Genomic DNA, 20902 nt, shown 5'->3' with positions numbered 1-20902 from the left:
TCTTCCCTGTATTCTAGATTCCAGATACTTACAGAGCAACATAGGTCTCAGTGTATTGGTGTGCTTTAATGCTGGGGCTGTGCTGCATACAAATTCCTGGTTTCATCAGTTTTAATTTAAAGCTGACAACAACATCCACATCTATACCTTTTTCTGTTTGGAATTGACACTCCCTGACTGGACGAGAAAGTGGAGATGAGCAGATAGAAAACGAATCCCATGATTTTCATGAAGTATCAAACAAGTACAAGTGAGATGAATGAATGAGTGGGCTGGGCTCTCCTAATTTTTGCAGAGAATATGAAAAATATGACCCCTAGTCTCTTTTGCATTGGTATTAAATTGGATAAATTCAATATTTGAGGCAAAATGTTGGGGGAACTCTTAATTAATCTAGTAAAGAAAGGCACTTTGGGGAAAAAAAACAACCAGTTTTTGAACATACAAACCCTCCAACAAATCTGAGTAAGGTTCATTGACTTCAGTGAAACAGTCCTTGAAGGCACTTTATTTAATAGCCCTGCTAAACATAACATGAATATTTTTTGGTGCTTAGTATTTAGTAAAGTATTCTTGAGAAGTCATTGTTTGTTGTCTGGTTAGCATACAATGGCTTCAAACAAATATGCTGCTGGACTGGAACAGAGAATTTTTGTTTTGTTCCAGTGTTCAGGGTGAAGTTGCCTGGTCAATGAAGTTCACAGGCAGCTACGGAGTATCTCTTACATCATAGTATTGTCTCTGCAAGTCACCAGGGCTTTAGCAAAAAAATGTTAGGAAAAATAGTAGTATTTTGGCAGTACAGATACAACCTTTGATAGACTGTAATAGCTGGCACAAGTCCAACATTGTTTACTGTAGCACAACTTCCCTTTCTTGTTACACAAAAATCAATTTGCAGATTTGACCCCTACCCACAGCCAGGGAAGGAGGCATCATTTTTTTAAGACATAGGGTTTTTTTTAAGAAAAAAAATCAAAACCAAATGGAGACAGTCTAGCGGAGACAAGTTTATACTGTAGACAAAGTCAAAGTATTCTAGAATTTGAGCTTTTATTCAGAGAGAAGGGAGATTTCTGACAGGTTTTGAATGAGAATTCAAGTGATACAAGACTGTATTGACTTCAACAGCATCATTTTGGGTTGACACATTAAGATAGAAAATAATTGTAATGTGTGTTCTCTGTCTTCATTGATTTGAGCACTGTACCTAATTTCATCATGGAATTAAATGCTATTTCATAAAAACTAATACACAGTCCAGCAAAAATTACTATTAGATTGCATTTGGGTGCTGCTGTTTGCCTCAGTAATAGCCTAAATGTCATAAAATCACAGATTAGGTTGGGAGGGACCTTCAAAGACCATCTGGCCCAACCTTATGTGGGAAAAGGGAGCCTCAATAAGATTATCTAGCACCCTGTCCAGGGCATTTCCCAGCACTCCAAGTAAGGCTAAATGGGTTGCAGATACTCACTGCCATAGATAGTGGGTCAGGACGTCATGTGGTGGGGTGGACGTCTCACAAGAAGGCACCTTATTTTTTTTTAATATGTGTTACCTCAAAGATACCTCTTTTATTAATTTTTATTCTGAAATATTTGCATTGCCACCGAATCAGCTTCACATTTTGGAAGTTAAAGGTAAAAACTAACTGCTCAGTTGGACTGAACACTGCTGATACAGGCACTAAATAAATTGACATGCCTGTTGAATCAGAGAAGTAAATACAGCTGTCATTCTAAAAGGCTTATATAGGAGATTTAATTAAATAATATTTTTGTCTGCTGCTTTTTAATGTCTCTTAAATAAATTTGTGAGTTTGCTTTGTACGATAGTTCAGAAAAAATAGTAAGGAAAGCATAATCTTTTCTTTTTCTTCTGAATACAGTCAGAAATTTTCTGTGAAAGGTTTTTCCTCTGATAACTCTGGGTTAGAAACTTCACAGTACTAATTTTAGTGAACAGTGTGCTTTTTTAGTGAATTTTATAGTGCAAGGCTGAGGAACTAGTGAGGGCACTCAGAATTACCTGGATTCTATTCCCAGCCCTCAGACCTGTTTGGAACTGAACTACTGTACTTTCTAGAAAATTTGGACATCACTGAAGTGGAGGCAGGTTGAGAAGCTCAAGCTTTTAAGGTTCTTTAGTCAAATTGAAATCTTGGTTGTATACTGAATATCTGGGGAACCACAATGAATCTATGATTTTTTCCAGAGAAGTGTTAAACTACGTCTCCCTTTAAAAGTTCTTCATTTCTAATGCTAAGTACCTGGAACCCTTGGAAACCTCAGAATGATTATTAAATCATTCTTCAGCCTTCTAGATACTAACAGTTCCAGTAGGCTTGGAACAGAGAATAGCATAACAGCTCCTTCAGTCAGCGGGGCTTTTTTGGTGGGCTTTTCTTTATTCCCTCTGGTAAACCAGTTAGCTAGCACAGTGAAATAATTTCCAACAGAATAATGAAGAAAATTACATACTTAATCATTATAATGATCGTTTCTTTAGTGATTTTTCACTGCCTCCCTACAGTGGAAATACTGAATAGAAGAGAATGTTTCCAAGAGTGGCTGAATGCCAAATATGCAAATCTCTGCCAGAGCAGAGGTTGGTTTTTTATAATTTAATGCTATTTTTTGTTTGTTTCTTCTCTCTTCTGTTTTCCCTCTACCTGTTATAGACCTGGGAAAGAGCCATGAGGTTGCTAGTTGGAAGCTAATGAGAAAAAACAGAATTGAGATTTTTTTTGCTTGATTTTTATTTTTGTCGGCCAAATAAAAGCTTATTTCTAAGTTACTGCCTAAGAAATTCATCCTCTGTGGCAAAAACTTGTGTAGGCAACTGGCAAGGTAATATATGCAGAAAATAGAAATTTGTTGTTAGGTTTTCACACAATAATGGAGATTTCTTTGGCAACTTCTATTAAAGAAAAGAAGAAATAACCATAAAATCTTGCTGTTTAAAAAATTCTAAGCCACTGCTGTTTGTTCATTAGCCTCCTTGGGTAGGTTGTAATCTTAGCTGAAGAGCAGTACAAGCCAGCCCTGAAAAAAATTGATTCCAAGAGAATAGATCCCTGTTCCCAAAGACAAGTAAATGTCTTTTGAATGAAGCTCTTTGTACTAGCTATGCAACAATATGATTGGTCACCCCATTATGGGAGGCCTTTGATACAGTTAGTTTGTGGTTTATCAGGGGCTTTTCCTTGTTCAAAAATATTTTCTGGAGCTGAGACACAGAAAATAACAGGCTAAACCTGCTTTGCAGGCATCTTTCCCAGGAAACCTGCAATTAGTCCTCGTTCTGCGCCCAACAGGATTTTTTCATCGAGCTCTCTCGGACATTGCTTTCAGATTCAACAAAGATGAGCTTAAAATGAAAGTACCTGTAAGTAAAATCCTCTGTTTTCACTTTACTACCAGGAATCTATAAGAGTACTTAAGGTAGCCAGTGAGGACCAAAGAAACCCCAACAAAAAGCCATGCTTAGAGGCAGTTCTAGCAATTTTAGCTAATTCATGATGACTTTTTCTTGAGAGAGTATGTGGATTTTGAAGCAGATGTGTTTCCCATGGACAAATGCTATGGTTTCTGTCACTTGAGCAGTTATACAATGGATGCCTGTTGTTATATTGCCAGTAAACCCATGGGTTATACTCTTGTTTGCAAGTGTACAGCATTTATGTTTTAAAATAAAATTTGAGATTATATGAGATGATGATATAAATCTCGTTGTACATATCAGATGTAAATTTCAAGGGGAAAAGATGATCTTTAAGAAAATCTTTCCCCATCTTTCATATATTTTGGGGAACCAGTCCCTACATGACAAATCCATGTAGACACTCTTGTTCTGTCCTGCAGACCCAGGATAACAAGGAAAAATGAACAAAAAGTTAATTTTGCTTTTAGAAAATAGCCCAGTGTGGTTTATCAAGATAAAAAATTCTGGCAGTGTTATGCTGTATAATCCATAAGCTTTTTTTTTTTTTTTTTTTTAATATGCCTGGTGTCCATTCTCATATTCAGTCATTTACATTTACATCATCTTCAACTGAAAGAACTGTTAGGTTTATTTTTCTATACCCAAAGGAAAAAGTTCCATCTCTCACTTTAATATAAAAGTGCATCTTCTCTGTCAGTCTCTGAAGGATGGGGCTTAGAATCCTTAACAAGGGACTTGTCACCACTGATCACGTTCACTTTTTTCCTGTCCTGCTGCAGATCATAATGCTGGGCTCAGTATCAGAACTGCAGGGTTACATTGATAAGACACAATTAACAGAAGATCTTGGTGGCACCCTGGATTACTGCCACAACAGATGGCTGTCCCGCCGTACTGTAAGTCTTAGGTTTTGTTTTAACTTTTCAGCTTAATGAGCCCTTCTGTTTTATACCCTGTCATTTATAAAACAGATTCCAAGTGATGCAAGTTGACTTGCTCTGTGTGAGAAGATGTTCCCAATGGTACTTAGTCATCTTAGAGAAATAATATGAGTAATAACTTGGGAGTGGTTTTCTGAACACTTGGAGTGAAGGAACTACAGTGTGTTATTGTGTTGAGGTTTATTGGTTTTGCTACAAGAAAGAAAAAGCTCAAGTTGTAAAATAACTCCAGATTATAAAAATATGAAGAAGAACCTGATACAAGCTTAAGAAAAAAAATACAATTAAGGAATTAATGGTGACAGTATCTGTTGCTTGCAAAATTCTACTTTGGCCATTGTTCAGTCTTGTAATTCATCTGTTTGTGGGTTTTTTTGGGAGTTATATTTTGTGTGCTTGTGTTTGTTTGTACATATGTGCGTGATGAACACAAAACATCTTTAATGCTTTTTATTCCAAAAGGCTATAGAAGGTTTCGCCCAAAAGGTTAAGCAAACAGCTCAGATTCTTCAGTCCTTTGGGACTGAGCTGGCTGAAACAGAACTACCAAATGATGTGCAGTCAACCAGCTCCCTTCTTGCAATACACACAGAAAAGAAGGACAAAATGAAGGTATGTAATTTTTGTAGAGATGCTGTCTTCTAGTTAAGCTGTCTTTTAATTTATAGCTAGCAATATTAATGGAAAATATGGACAATGTAATTGACAGTAATAATGTGAACCATTGATGTCTTTTTGAACTTGGTTTTTTTGATGTTAAAAATCTTTTTTGCATTGAAAAATGACATTTCTTGAAACTAAGTTTATGTATGTACAAATGCATAATGGATTGTATGTGAAATAGTCATTTCTTTGTGAGTGGTGGTGTGTTTAATTTGTAGTTTTGTTTGCAACAGGAAATTTGATTGTATTTGCGTGCATATTAAAACATATGGCCTTTTGAAGCATGAACAAATGTTCTTTCAAAAAGGATTAAATGAAAGCTATTTGGCGGTTTCAGAGCTGTGCATCTAAAATTTTTGAGATATTTGTAGCCCAAAGCAACATTAGAAGGCTGTCTACCATGAAAATTCAACTCAGTTACACTGGGGTCTTAAGATGGCAAACATGGAAGAAGCTGACATTTATCATTTACTGCCTGTTGTCAGCCACTGCTTCTAATAAAACTGTGCTTCCTCGAATGCTATTGAAATCCTCCTTTCAATTCAGTGCCTTGTGAATTTTGCTTAAAAAAACAACAACATGCCACTACAGCATGTGGCGGTTTTGGTTTGCTTTGTTTCATTTTGTTTGTTTTGTTTTGTAGGAGGATATCAGGGTAGCAGTAGAACAGGGAGATGATATCCTTGGAAGTATTACCAAACCAGTTACTGAGAATCCTGAATACAAACTGAATCAAGATCAGCTAGACAATCAAACTACGGTAGAAAGGTGAGAGGTGTGAAATGCTAAATAAGCTGCTTTTCTGCTTTTTTGACCCCTCCCCAGCTCCTTTATTTAATTCCATATTTATGCTTTGCAAATGAGCAAATGTTGCAATGTGAATGTTACGGAACATTTCAGAAACAACTCTACCCTGAACAAAGTAACCCCCTAATGCCCACTGTGGGGTCACCTGGCTATAGGGAAATGGGGTTGGAATTCTGATGCCACACAACACTGGTCTTCTCATTTTTGTCACATTTGGACTACATACTTGAGTATCTTTTCCTTTTTTCAAAGAATATCAATGCTTGGTTTAGAAACTGAAGTGCAATCCAAGAAATTGTGCTGCTGTACAGAAGGCATGAGGGGAAGACTGAAGTGATAAATCTCTTATTTTCAGTAGATTTTTCCATTTCCATTAGGTCCCTTTGAAGTGGGAGGAGTTTTTTCTTTTAAACCTGAAAACTTATCAATGTTGTTGGTAGCCTTTAAAGCGCTGCTAGGGAGTCCACCATCACTCTTGAAGTATCTATGCACCAATTTCCTATGTGCTTCCTCTGGGCATATAAGTAACAGGTATTGCTTTACTTTGCTCCCTGCCTGCCACATTCACACCCCCCTCACATTTCTGCCGGGTTTGAAGACATTATATCACTGTAGCACAGATGTAAATTTTCACAAAGCTATGAAAGCATAGCTCATTTCCCCCAGGCAGTATTCTGCATTCTTTTTTTGTCTGTCATTCTGTGTTTCTGTTACACTGAGGACGACTTTCTTTCCAAATAACTGTCCATTCCAACCCACAAAGCTTGGCAGAAGTCACTTTTTTTGGTCACTGTTGCTATCAGCTATCCAAGGACAATCAGGGTGGGGGTTGCTCATTTATCCATAACATTCCTATTCCATTCAATATCTGATGGAAGTTGGAACAAACTGTGTGTGTGTGTGTGTGTCTGCCTTTTCTCCAGTTGATTTTAACTTGTAAATTCAGAGTTCATTTCTGTACTGTTAAAGACAAAAGTTCATTAAAATTCGGATGTGTAGCCTTCCCTGGATATAGCCTAAGTATAGCAAAGTGCACTGTTTAAAGTCCCTGGGATATCATACTGTCAAATGCAATAACAGAAGGTAAGTTAAGAAATGAAAATTTGCCAGAATTATAATCAAAGTTTTTCCTCATCACAGTACCGCTGTACGCTTGCCTGTGATATTTAATTAATAACTCTGCTTGGAAGAGAAGGAGCTATGACCTTCAGGTTTATCATGAGCTTTGCTCCAAAGAAGGAAATGTAAGGGCAGCTGGCTGTACAGCAGTACAAATTTTACCTTAATTTTTCCTGATAACCTAAGTCTTGGGCTTCTCTGAGTCTTAACCCAATCACATTTACATATCTTATTTATGTATGTTAGCCCCAGCTCCCCATGCCCCCAGGCCAAAGCTGAGAAAGTGCTTAAAATAAACACTTGCCCATTTTTCAGAACTTAATGTTTGTGTTGAGTTTCGGTTTTTTGCATCAGTGTTATTGTAGGAAATGATACTGTGCGATACAAAAAATGTTTCCTGTATCCAGTTTATTTGTCCTGAAAAATACTGCTTTGGGGAGGCTTTTTATTTACTGTGCAGGATTTCATTGTTCCTTGAAGGTTGCACCCATCATTCTTAGAGTATTTTTTTATGTGTTTTGTTTTAATTTTTAAAGGCTACTGGCTCAATTACATGAAACAGAGACTGCCTTTGATGAGTTTTGGATTAAGCATCAGCAGAAGCTAGAGCAGTGTCTGCGCCTTCGGAATTTTGAACACAATTTCAGAGAGGTGAGAACTTCTTGGTGGTGGTCAATATTTGGTAATATAGAAATTATTAGAAAATGCTTCCTGCTCTTGATTTTAGAGTTCCTGTGAGTACTTGAAAGCCTTCTCCGACCTTTTTCTTGTACTTGCCCTTACTTGACACACAGCTATCTTTACTAGTTTGAATTCTTGCCTATAGAGACATAACTTTTTTTTTTTTTTCTGCAGGCTTAGGATTTTTTTTCCCATAAACCTAGCTGTGTATAAGCATTCAAAAACTCCTTTGAAACCTGTTCTGTACCACAGAAGCATAAAATGCTGCTGCAACACTTTCATCTTACCAATAGGCCCTTTTATGGAACCAAGTCTCAGCTAAACATTCTGGCTGAAATTTTATGAAAACTGTCTCCAACACTGTGGGTGGGAAGTTGCAGCCATAGTGTTAGAAACTGGGTGGAGGCTGAGCTACAATTTTCACAGCCAGTTTCTGATCTCATGTTAACTCATGTGCTTGATGGCACCTGCAGACCCTTTATTCTGGTGTAGCTGATCTCAGAGCACAAGCCCCTGTGTCTCCATAAAAACAACACTCAGAAACCCTCTTGCAAGAATTTGGCTGTCTCTAAAACAATTTCTGGAGTGGTGACCATTCTCTCATATTTTGCTGTTAACATTGGTGTTGCTTTGTGTCCTTGTCATCTGGTAAAAGCAAGATCATGAATGTTTCCTTAGCATTTGTTTTCTTCCATCTTTTTCAGTACCAGGACACAGGATTACTTCATTGCCTTTTCTTTGTATTTCTTTCCCTTTCAAATTGGGGGGGTGGGGAAAGGTAGGCTAACAAAAAAAGGTGCTTTGTCTCTGTGCCCCAATAACAACATAATGTGTCACCTGACTGCAAATAGTGGCTGTCAGCCATTTAATTGGTGGGTCTCTGGAAAGGTGGAGGTCTCTTCATTCATACATTGCTGTGTCTCATTTCAGGTCAAAGCAGCTTTGGATATTGTGTCTGAGAGACTGTCGGCTTTCACAGATGTGGGAAACAGCCGTTCACATGTGGAGCATATTTTGAAAGATCTTGCCAACTTCGAAGAAAAGTCACATGTAAGAACTCTGCACATCTCCTTAATTTCTGCTATGACAATGCATATGCAGGGAGGAATAGGATTTGGTTGTTGAGTGTGTCAGCTTAAGCTGACAACAAGACAGATTTGGTATGTCAGGTAACATACAGAAAGAATCTGAAATAAAGTCTTTAATCATTGGAGCAGAGTAATTCTTGGACATCCCTCAATAAAGAGCAGACACAGAGTGTGATTATTTGCATGAAGTGTCTACATAGCCAAGTTTTGCATTTACTGATGAAGGGGCCACATCCATTCCTATTAAAGCCATGTCTTTCAATAAGCCTTAGAAATAAGAAAGCTGCGTATTGAATGTACAATAAAGATGGCCAACAGAAACATACACTGAACAATATAGAAAGGGAACTTTTTTCTTATCTGTGCTTCACAATGAAACAAATTGCTCTCTAAATGAGGTCGTTGCTCTTAAGGCTGAGGTAGGTATTTTTTAATTTCAATTCAGAGTGTTGCTGTACCCTAAATTGCATTCATACACACAGATCCTGCTGAAGAAGGCAGAGAAAGACAGCAGTGGTTCCTTCACAAGGAGGCCTGTGATTAAACTCATTGTTATTTCTGAGGTACTCTGGTACATGGAAGTTCTTGGGCGTCTGGAAAGACAGGAAATCACTTTGATTTATTAAGCAAGGCAGATATTAACTAAAGATGTATTTTTCATCAATATGTGTATTTTACTGCGTAAAAACAATTTTAATTTTTTTTCATTGATCTTGATCCGAGGAAAGATGTACTTTAATCAGTGCTTGTTTTCCTAGGAAACTATAACAAAAGCCAGAATGTTAGCTTCAGAGCGTGATGCTTTTATTCAAAGTAATCATTATGCTGTGGACTCCATAATTCCAAAATGCAGTGAACTTCATCATCTCTGTGATGCCTTGAATACTGAGACAGAACAGAAAAGAAATCTTCTTAACAAATCTCTGGAGCTGCATGACTTACTAGAGAAGGTAAATTTAGTGTGCAATAGCTGTTTCCCAAAACCTCAACTGAACAATTGTCATAGTGGTAGATAACATTATCTCACTGTGATGGAAGTTTTCTCTTTAAATAGCTGAATTCATGACAAGGTTGAGGTGTTTTAGACTCTTACTGTGTGACGCTGACATTGGTGGATTCTGAGCCTGTTCTTTTCTGTTCCCAGTCTATGAAGTGGTGTGATGAAGGAATTTACCTGCTGGCTTCCCAGCCAGTAGATAAGTGTCAGTCTCAGGATGGTGCAGAATCAGCATTACAGGAGATTGAAAAATTCCTGGATACTGGTGCTGGCAATAAAATCAAGGAGCTGAATAAAATTTACAGAGAGTATGCACATATCCTCAGTGAAGACCTAAAGGTATCAGAAGATGTTTATGTGTATCTGTGTCCATTTGTTCATTTTAGAATTGGTCTCTTGTACTGCCATTGATAAAGCTAAATAATCAGTACTAGGAGTTACACCTGTGAACTGAAAAGCCAATACATTTCTGTGCCTGAGTCTCATTGTATCTTTGGATAAGCATCAAGGGCTTCAGAGACTTTTCATAACTACTCACATTTTTCAGACAGTAAAATTGCTTTTAAAAAAAATTCTCCCAAGTGAGAATTTGATATACCTTTTGTTTTATTTAGCAAAAATGTGCTACTTTTTTTAAAACTATTTTTTAGAACTTGAGAATTGTAGTGGTTTCAGGTTCACCAATTTTTTTGATATTTCACCAATATTCCTTTTCTTCATGACTGATCTCTTTGTGTAACAGAAACTTTGGACACTCAAAAAATATCTATTGTTTTTAAATTGAAACTTGAATCCCAGTCTTCTCTATAGTAAGCATACAAACTATTTTTGAAGTGATGTTCCAATTTTTAAGTGTATGAAATCACAGTAAATTACACCTTGTTAAGAGTGAAGAGTTAGTGTGATATTTCCGTATATGGTATATAAGTAATTGCAATTTCAAATCAGTATGCTGTAGATGCTCTAGATGTCAATGTGGCTTGTTGATAGGTCTCTGACAGGAATTTAAAAATTATAATAAACTATTTAAATAATTTTTTTTTAATTCAAGTTGGTTTTTTATTTCCATGCCAACCATAGGAGCATGTGCAAAAGGTTTTCCAGAAGCAAGAAAGTATGGAAGAAATGTTTCAGAAGCGGCAAGTAAGTCTTAAGAAGCTGGCAGCTAAGCAGACGCGTCCTGTTCAGCCAGTTGCTCCAAGACCTGAAGCATTTGTAAAATCTCCTTGTACCTCCCCAGGTAAGTAACTATTTTAGCCTTTAAGTTTTTTGTGCTATGCTGAGAAATTTAAAGAAACTTCCAGCCATAATTTGTGGTTGCATGAACATCTGTGTCAGATCTGATCCAGGTCTAACTTCTGTTTGATTCTGGTTTACATGTGTAGGTCTTCAAAGAGAAAATGTGTCCAGCTCAGAAAGCAGCGCGCTTCGGAGGGTAAACTACAGAAAAGGAAAGGTATTTTTTTCACTTTGCGTGTTTCACACATGTGCTACTTGAAAAAGTCACAGTGCAACAGAACATTCAGGAACTCTCAATAAGCATGAGGGAATTCTATTGAAAAAGTGATGGCATCGTCCCAGTTGAAGTAAACTGGTGAAACAGTCATGTGGTTTAAATAGGGGCTGCTTTGTTGCTGGGCTGGTTATGAGGAGGGTAAAGTAAATAGTTGCCAATATTAGGAAAAATGTTAGGGGCAGCAAAATATTAAGTCTATGAACAGGAAATATTTTTTATTTGCCAGTAGTAATTGGCTACTCTTAAAACCATTGACAGTGAAGAAGTAGTTGTCATTGGCTCCAAGACAGCTTCACCTGACCTAGTGGGTTGCCATTCCCAAGTGGGGATGGTCTTCCTGCCCTGCCTGCAGGAAGGGAAGTATCCTGACAACAACAACAGAAACAAGTATTTCTCACTGGGTTAGAGTTGAATCAACTCAGCAAAGGTTCAGCCAAAGACAAGGAAGGCAGGACCACATGGCCAGGATGGACAACATTTAGAGAGAAAAGGGATAGTTGAAGGAGGGCTTGAAAGCAGAACCCCTCTCTTTTTTTCCCACAAGTCATAGTTAGGTTTAGGCTTTATAGTAAAAGTTTTAAAAGTAAATTTCTGTGTCAGGTTAAGAAGTAACCTGAAAGTTAGCACAGTTCCTTATTTTTAGCTTGGAAAACAGACTAAGGCTAGTGTTGCCTACAAGATTATGCTGGCGCTTGGATGTCTTCTTGAAAAGGGGCTTTGAACCACCATCTTTTCTAAACTGGCTTTTGATGGAGAACTTTCCACATCCAAATGCTGTGTGCTTCAAGACCTTCAGGGTGACTCGATTTTTTTCTCAGTGTTCTTGCAAACTCCCTTCATTTTTAGTGGAGTGGAGTCTTTCCAGTGAAAAGTGCTGAGCACAAAGCTCTGTATTTTAAAGTGTTTTTTCTGCATCTGTGATGCCATGATTTTTTTCATTGTTTGCTTCCTTCTTTAGAGTGAAATCACTGAACTCCATCAAAGCAGAGGAGGATCTACAATGGATGATGAAGAAAACCTAGCTGTGTTACGGCAGTAAGTATATTTTGATAAGCAAAGAGTGTGGGTTTTCTCTGATTTGATTCCAGCAAAACCTGAGTTTGGCTAAGGATTTGATAAAACAAATATATTTCTCTGAAATAACTCTCAGAGCTTTTTGGAATGCATTGACTATGCTCTTCTGTGCACAGAGGAAGACATTTCAGTCTGTCTGCAGCATTATTTAGAGTTTGGGTAGTACCAGAGTCTACCTTTGCTGCAGTGAGGTGATGCTATGGCAGGACAACTACATATCTTCATTTCAGAGATGATGCAGTTTTTGAGTAATAAGCCCCCTGTAAATAAATCTATTGAAGGTTTTGGTCTCTGTGCTTTGAGACTTGGTCTTTTTATTGGACTCTTTTTAGTCCTTGTTTTGATTTATGTTACCAAAAAATCACTTCTATAAAAACAGAAGAGTATAACATATGTTAAAGAAATTAATAAGTACCACCTGCACTGCATATAGCAGATCTTGGATTTTTACTTGTAAACTGGCTGCTTATATGGTCTTTTTACTGTTATAACCTTCTGTTACCTCACAAAAAATCACAAGGGAAGGAGTTTGGCGGGAAGTATGAGTCAATGCTTTATCATTATGGAAATTAAACTTAAAGCATCATTGAGGTATTTAAAGTGTACCCTAAATGCCTCTAATTTAAAATTACCAGTGTAGCTTTAAGTCTGTATTTGATAATCCTATGAAGCTCCAACTCCCACAGTAGTTGCAAACACAGTATAACCAGACTTTGTACACACAATGATAAAACACTCTACTGCTTCAATTCAGGTACTACAGCACTGAAACTGCCAGATTTTATGTGAAAACACATTTTCAAAAATCTTAAAATATTTTCATAATACGTATGTCTCAATAAGGATATATAAAGTAATGACAGGAATATCCATGGAACAACCTATTTGCCATTACCTGGAAATTGTTCTTTTATTGTCCAAAGTAAAGAAGAAACACAGAGAAAACTAATGTTGCCTCATTACTTTACATAAGTGAATAGCCCACCTAAATTATCATTCTTTGTCCACAGGCATGTAATGAATGAACTTATCGAGACTGAACGAGCATATGTGGAAGAACTTCTCTGTGTTCTTGAGGTAAAGACTAAGTTTCACCATGGATATTAGTGAATCTCTTGCACTTCATGGATGCTCTTACAGTTTCCTTACCACCATAAAGTCTCCGTTTGTTCTGTCTAGAAATGTGGTCATTATATTTTTCCTTTCTTATCATATTTTCACAGAGGCAGAAATATGTCATTTCTTTCTAGAAGTAGTCATACAATTAGGATTTTGTATTAGAAAGCATAATACAGAAAATAAGATATGCCTTAGTATTTAGATGGAATCACAGTGAGATTTGTAATAATCATTAATTCCTGATGAAGTTCTTTCCAGAGTCTTGAGTCAGTTCCAGGAAGGTCATGAGTCACACAGGAATGTGACTCTGCATCAAGACACTACTGTGTCAGAGGAGAAAAGTTGTTTCTTGTATCTTTCTTTGCATATCTTTAAGTAATCTTCCACATGTCTTGGGTACAACTGTGGGAACAGAATGCCTTGTAATAAAATCCTCATTTGAAATCATCAAGGAAGCAAAGGTGCTCCCTTTGCTCCACAGTTATGGAGGCATGATTGCCACACTGCTGAGTTGCTTGCAGAAATACACTGCAGTATTCTTTTTTTACTCAAGTTTAAGTCTTCAGCTATGGATGTGTCATTTTCCTGTAATCCAATTTGATTGTAGGGAATGATGAAGTTGCAGATAACTATGCAGATAATAATTTGTTCAGGATGAACCAAAGCTGAAACTAGTGTCTTGGTGTCCATATGAATGTTAAGCTCCTAAATAGGAACTGTCTATAAAGTTATGGACCAGGACTGATCATTTCTGGGTACATACCTTCAAGGAAGAATAGTGTATGAGGGTTTTGGACTGTGGCCTTGGTTTTGCTAGTTTGTGCTGAGCTTCCCACAGTGTTTACATCCTGTGTTTAGTCCAAGTGCTGGAAGTGTTGATTACAGTGGGATGATCACCTCTGACATGTGATAATAAACCCAAGTCAACTTGGAGTGATCCTTAAAGATCACTTTATTCTCTAGTTTTGTATGCAGTGCATCTGTACGGGTTTAGTCATAAAATCAAGACTTGAATAGCTGGAGGATTTTTGGTCCTTACTGCTGCTACTGGAGCATCTTTCTATTCCTGTGGTATTACTCTTGTTTTCCAGAGTGCAGTGCAACTCCTGTCTTGCTAGTACAAGTGTCTTGGTTTTGTGCCACTGTGATGGCCACTCCAGTAGTCGTGCCAGGCACACCTCTCTCTGCCTCCTTGCAGTTTGGTGTGCCTCTAGCTTGAACTGGGGTGATTGGGAGTGCCAGCAGTAGTTCTGGATCAGATACTTGCTGAGGTATGGTTCAGTGGCAGTCTTCCAGCTTTTGAGTAATTCTAGATATTTGTCCATAGTTCTGGCTGTTCTCTCATTCCCTTTGTTTCTCTTATTCTATTAATATTTCAATTTTTCATGTAAAATAAGCTGGTACTCCTTTGTAGAGACAGTGTCTACTCTAATTATGTCCTATTTGTTTGCCATGCATTTTCTGTCTGCCAAGCATTCCAATAGGAAAAAAGCAAGGTAGTTTCCCAAGACTGATTATTTGGAAACTCCTATAGCTTATCCAAGATCAATAATTTTTCTTTCATTAATAACCATTATCATCCCACTTTAGTCTGAAATTCAGTAATTTTTACTGGGAGAAGAATACTGATCTAGTCTATTTTTAGGTATTGAATTCTACCCTTTTTTCCACTTACATGGATGGTTTTAGAACAGCTTTCAAATGAAAGATTAAGTAAGGCCTTAAATATTGTTAAAGATTAAATAATCTAAGTAAGATTAAATAATCTCCGTGGCTGAATTAAGTAGCTTTCTCTCTCTTTTCTTAAAACACAACTACTGCACAGGTAGTAAAACATGAAGGTTTTTATAGTAAATTTTAAACGTATATCAGCCTGAAGTGAGAAAAATTACAAAAACCTTTTGCTGATGTATGTATTTTACACTTTTGTTCCTTCAGATAAACTCTGTCAGGCTTCCTTTGACATCAACTAAATTCAGTACTCCTTTTTTGCCAGTGTTGGCTGTGCTGCTGTGTTCAATATCATCTTGACTTAAAGTGGAAATCATTCTCTTGGTGCAGCTCTTCATCCAAACTGCATGGTGGCTGCAGTAGTTCTTTTCCTGTAAAAAAATAATTCAACTCTATTTTATCTAAATTATTTTAAAATTTTTTCAGGCTGTACAATTTTTCTTAATTTATTTATTTCATCCTCTCTCTTTCAGACTCTGCATTTTCCTACTTGGGGGCAGGAGAAATATGAGAAAGGAACAGATATTAGGCTATTTATGAGCTCCATCATCTTTCATCATCTTTGCCTATGCCACTGGGTTGTTTTTTGGGGGGGTGGTGGTTTTTTTTTGATTGGTTTGGTTTTGGTTTTGTTTTGTTTTGTGGTCTTTGAGGAAAAAATACCCAAAGATATTTAAAAGGGCTGTTTCTGGGTTCTTTTAAAAAAAATAATTCTGCCCTATCCAAATGCTGAACTCCTCAGGTTAGCTGACTTTACCAGCTAGTTTTTCTACTTTTTGTAGTTTGGACCACGTGTCAAAATTGAAAATCTTAATTGTAGTTGCACTTTTGCTTATCTTTTCTTTTAGTTATTTAGTTTGTTATGATTTGGTGTGGTTTATTATAATCAGTGTGATTTAATGCGAGGATCACCTTGTGTTAAAAAAAAAAATTTAAAAACATATAAACCCAAAAAGAAACAAACAAACAAAAACAAACAAGAGAGAAAAGTCTAATCCAAATCTAAAGAAGATAGGATCATCTCCCCTCAGTGCCTGTATGTTAAGAAATCTGCTTATAATGCAGGTGCTAGATAATTCCTGCCATTGTTCTGATTGATTTGTTTGGAGTGTTTTGTCTTTTTAAGCATTTTGAGAGAACGCACATTAGTGACCTCAGGGCCAGAGGAGGACAGTCCTGGACTAAAGCCACTCGTGTCCTTTTCTGTGCCAGATAAACAGACTAGAGAAAGTGTGCATATACAACAACTGGAAGATGTGAGAATCTAAAGCTACTCCTGCTGGTAACAAAGCAAATGGAAGTGCCTTAAACAGAATTTTTAGCTTCATGGTTTCTGTTACCTGCAGAAATAACTACAGTCAGCTTATTCCTTCCTAACAATGGCTAAGACAGGCATGAAAGTTTGTTTGTGTACTGGAATTGTGGCTCTAAATTCAGATGTTTGAAGTCCTAGCAAAAGGCGTATGAGCTATAATTTGTAAGCAGTATAGATATGTACACCCTATACTTGGTGAAAATTATTGCAAACTTTGTTTTATCTTCACTTATCTAGAATCACAGGATTTACTGAAGTGTCTTTCTAAAAACGCTGTGTGTGTCTGAGTGGGGTGATGGAAAACCAGAATTTGTATTCTACTTTCATGATTAACACTGAGCTCTTTCTTGTCTTCAGCCTGAAGGCAGACTGACTTGTTAGAGAGAGAAGTACTGCAAGTAAAGGGAGCTAATAATTGTGCCTCTCTCCTATGTTGCAGGGTTATGCTGCAGAGATGGACAACCCCTTAATGGCTCATCTCATTTCACCAGAACTGCAAAATAAGAAAGATATCTTGTTTGGAAATATGGAAGAAATTTATCACTTTCACAACAGGTGAGGATTTGCATTTGGTGCTAAAAACAGCATTTGGATGAGAATCTTTACTTTGTATTTTAGTCTGCCCCAAATTGCTAAAAGATCCTTACAAAGTTCTACTTGTCTATATGGCATGTCAACATTGTATTTCATAGAAGAGGAAAAGCAAAATATCTATAAAAGATGAGCAAAGCTCATCTCATTTCACTCAAAGCTGTGTGAAACAGCATATATGCAGTGCACAGGTAGAATTTCGCATTGTGGTCATCTTTCTGAGGCAAGATATTTGGTTACAAGATAATTAAAGTAGGTTTTACTTGGGGTTTTTTTAATTATTATTACTTTTGCTATGGAAAGTGAATTATGGTTCTAAACCACAGATTCTCAACTCTTACATCTGATGGAGTATATAATAATTTTATATTTCTATAGATGTATTAAGCAATACATTAAATTAATAAATAAAACCATATTTATTTATCTATATTAAAATATATAGTGGGTGACCTCTCTGGAGTATGAATCCTTGCTGCAAGAGAGGTTTTTCTTTATAAGATAATATTTAAATTTGTAGGAAAGGCAAATTGATTTTCAAGAGAAGTTAAGCATATTACATAGTTGTTTCTTATTCAAGCAAAACTAGAATGAGAGTTTTGTCACTGGTATTTTTAGTTTGGTTTTTTGGTGGGTTGATTTTTAGTTTTGGGAAGGTGGTTTTTGGGTTGTTTGGTGTCTGGTGTTTGATAGTATTTGGAAGCACAAGCCAGGCATTTTAAACTGTACAAATCCTGCTGCTGAATACATAGGGAAGGGAAATTAAATCCCCCTTCCTTCTCCAACCTTGTATTTGATTTCAGTTGCAGCAACAGTAAGCTACAAGGAATTGGCCAGAATATTTGTTTTAATTTAGAATTTACCCCTTTAGAGTACATGATCTAGAAGAATTATGTTTAGTTTTTAGTATTACAACCCTGTTTCCCAAAAGTTTTAAAAAAACAATTGCAAGACTGTGAACATTTTATAACAACTTTCTTTAATGTGTGCACTAAGAAAATTATCTTTCTCATAGAATATTCTTGAGAGAACTAGAAACCTATGTAGAATACCCAGAACTAGTAGGACGGTGCTTTCTGGATCAGGTACGTGTTGCCTTTTGCTGGCACTTCATTCACAAACCTCTCTAGGGATGTAACATGTGAGGGTGATTCTCATGTAGCAATTACCACCACATCCCCTTTGTTTGTCCTGACCATGTCATAGGTTGAGAATGTAGATGTTATTTGCGAGTTGGAGATACTTTCCCCTATGCAGCAAAATTTATTTTGTTAGAAAAAAACTACTATTTCTCATTAAAAGAAAACTGCTTTTTTAAAGTGGCAGTCAGGAAAGCATGAAGAGGGGTCATGTACTGCATTGTTTCACATCACTATAAATGATTGGTTTACTTGGTTAGATTTCTTTATTGGGTTGTTGTTTTGTTATTTTCTGTTTTCTTTAAAGACTACGCCTCAACAGAGTAACTCCATTTTTGTTCCAAAAATAGAAAGTTATGACAAAAATGAACTTTTTTTTTTACTAAACAATGAATCTCACCTGTAGTATACTAAAGGCTAAATAAGAATGTGTGTATGGAAATCAGACTCCTGCCGTTCCTGCCTATTGATGCTCTAAAGCTCCTGGGAGGAGCCACCCCTCATCCTTCTGTTTACTGGCTACAACCAGGGAGATGCTGTTTCCTAAAACTGAGGGATGGGAAATCAGCATTCTGTGCCTGCTGATTTCCTCCCTGGTCTTCCCCTTATATCCATGGTTACGACAACATTTTCAACAGTCTTTATTTCCTTGTGCTTTCAGCAAGTGCTGAAGTCATGCTATTTAATTTTTGAAGTAATAAGGGGGAATAAACTGCTTGGTTTACCTTAGTGCAACTCTCAGTGAAAAACACATTTGTGAAATGAAAATGAAGAAAACAGGCAAAGTCTTTTGAAAAAGCTACACAGTGGGTCTTATGGCTGGGCACTCCTAAAGATATTTTTCATATTGTAGTAGAAATATATTTGTAAATGTAATGTGCTTCTTCATAGAGTGTTTAACATTCAACTGAAGCAAGAATTAACAGGAATGTCTTATTTTGCAAATTAGTAGCCATTTCAGAAACAGTGATTTTGCAATTCCTTGAGGCATCCTAAGCAAAAAAACAATGATTCAATTTTTGCTCATGGTGGATTTTTTCATAGCATTGTTGAAATGAAAAAATTGTTATGAACTTTGTCTATTAAAGTCACAAGAATTAATGAACTTTTTGCTTGTCTCTGCAATTCCAGATGGAAGACTTCCAGATTTATGAAAAATACTGTCAAAATAAACCTCGATCTGAAAGTTTGTGGAGGCAGTTTTCAGACTCTGTATTTTTCCAGGTATGCTCACTTGAACACTTAAAATAATGGTGGTGTTGGTTTTGCTGGGGTCTGGAGTTTTTTGTTTGGTTTATTTTTACTGAATCTTCTCAAGAACAAATAACACAAATACTAATACTTATTAGTGTCTTGATGAAATCCAACACTGATTACAGGAATGTCAAAGGAAACTCGACCACAAGCTCAGTTTGGACTCATACTTGCTGAAACCCGTTCAAAGAATAACCAAATACCAATTATTGCTGAAGGTAAGTATTACTAAACTGTAATGCTAAGCACATTTTGTGCATTTTTTTTTGAATGCTGCTTCTCTCATCCTGCTTAGTTACTGAACAGATGTTTAAATGGAAACACACAAATCCCTGTTCATCAGTTTTCAGCTCAGTTCTTTTTACTTTCAGTCAAAAGAGTTCTAATAAGCAAACATTACACAGAGACTCCTTGTGTAACTACTTTTTCCCTTAGATTGAGACTGAAAAGAAGGTGAGAAGTTGATGAGGGGAAACCAAAAGGTCCAAGAAAACTTTGAAAGAAAGATGATAGAGTATCTGAAGTACTTCAGTTATAGTACCCCACCCATATTGCAGGAACTTGCCTTGCTGGACTCTAGGAAATGCACTTGAGAGAGAGAACTGTATGGTGTTTGTGTGAAGAGGATGCTGTTGTGATTCACTTAAATATGCTATACTGAGAGAGCAAAATAAGAGCAATATACCATCTTAAATGTATTTAAATTATTATATAACATTCTACCATGCTTGAACTAAGAAATATTTCTCGCAAAGTCATGTTACAATTCTTGTATCTAACAGCAGCTCAAAAATTCACCCCAAACCATATTTACTCTTGAGTTAAAATTGAGCTGTTAACAGCCTTTAAAGAATTAATTACTTCAGTCTTGTGTAAAGAGAGGAGAATTATAAAGGTTTTTGACTTAAAATATCTTAACTTCCTACAGTCGATGAGTAAATTCTTATTTTCATACTCTGAATTCAGAGGAGTTCCATGAACTTGCTGCTGTGTTTTATCTGTATCAAACTGGAAAATGCTGCTACACCAATAATCCCTTTAGAGAAGAGATTCCTTTTTAAATGTGTAGACAGTACCCAATGCAGTATGTTTAAATCTGTTACTAGCATGCCAGGCCTTGCCATAATTAAAAGAGTAAATTAAATTTGACTATGTTTTAAAGTTTGTTCACTTCTAAAAAGTAACAAATGAAAAAAAACGCTATACTTCTGTTTCAGGATTGTTGATTTGGTTTGGTTTTGGGGTTTTTTTGCAATTGTGATGAAAATGATGTTTGCAAATTTAGTCTTGTAAAATTCTTACATACAGCTTACAAAACTTGTAGATGAACAAAATATATTTGGCTAATGAGCAGGAGAAATGAAAAGTAAGTCTTTAAGATCTACTGAGTTCCAGCCACTATTGAACTAACTAGATTGTA

At 36.5% G+C, this 20902-nt stretch overlaps 1 protein-coding gene across 4 annotated transcripts in view; it reads left to right on the top strand.

Annotated features, from left to right (window-relative positions):
- The window catches only part of MCF2L (MCF.2 cell line derived transforming sequence like), a 95713-nt gene that overhangs the window by 62107 nt on the left and 12704 nt on the right, over window positions 1–20902 (top strand). For all 4 annotated transcript variants that reach the window (XM_066313808.1, XM_066313806.1, XM_066313804.1 and 1 more), the window contains exons 5-20: window positions 3271–3390; window positions 4227–4343; window positions 4851–5000; window positions 5695–5819; window positions 7514–7628; window positions 8589–8708; window positions 9505–9696; window positions 9891–10082; window positions 10824–10983; window positions 11129–11199; window positions 12218–12294; window positions 13344–13410; window positions 16938–17053; window positions 18105–18174; window positions 19360–19452; window positions 19608–19700. In XM_066313808.1, coding sequence (XP_066169905.1) covers window positions 3271–3390; window positions 4227–4343; window positions 4851–5000; window positions 5695–5819; window positions 7514–7628; window positions 8589–8708; window positions 9505–9696; window positions 9891–10082; window positions 10824–10983; window positions 11129–11199; window positions 12218–12294; window positions 13344–13410; window positions 16938–17053; window positions 18105–18174; window positions 19360–19452; window positions 19608–19700 — 1878 coding nt within the window. The remainder of the gene's footprint in view (window positions 1–3270; window positions 3391–4226; window positions 4344–4850; window positions 5001–5694; window positions 5820–7513; window positions 7629–8588; window positions 8709–9504; window positions 9697–9890; window positions 10083–10823; window positions 10984–11128; window positions 11200–12217; window positions 12295–13343; window positions 13411–16937; window positions 17054–18104; window positions 18175–19359; window positions 19453–19607; window positions 19701–20902) is intronic.

The sequence above is a fragment of the Sylvia atricapilla genome, chromosome 2 (genome assembly GCF_009819655.1).
Source record: "Sylvia atricapilla isolate bSylAtr1 chromosome 2, bSylAtr1.pri, whole genome shotgun sequence".
Taxonomy (NCBI): domain Eukaryota; kingdom Metazoa; phylum Chordata; class Aves; order Passeriformes; family Sylviidae; genus Sylvia; species Sylvia atricapilla.
The sequence above is the reverse complement of the archived record's forward strand: the minus strand, read 5'-3'. Positions and strand labels throughout refer to the sequence as shown.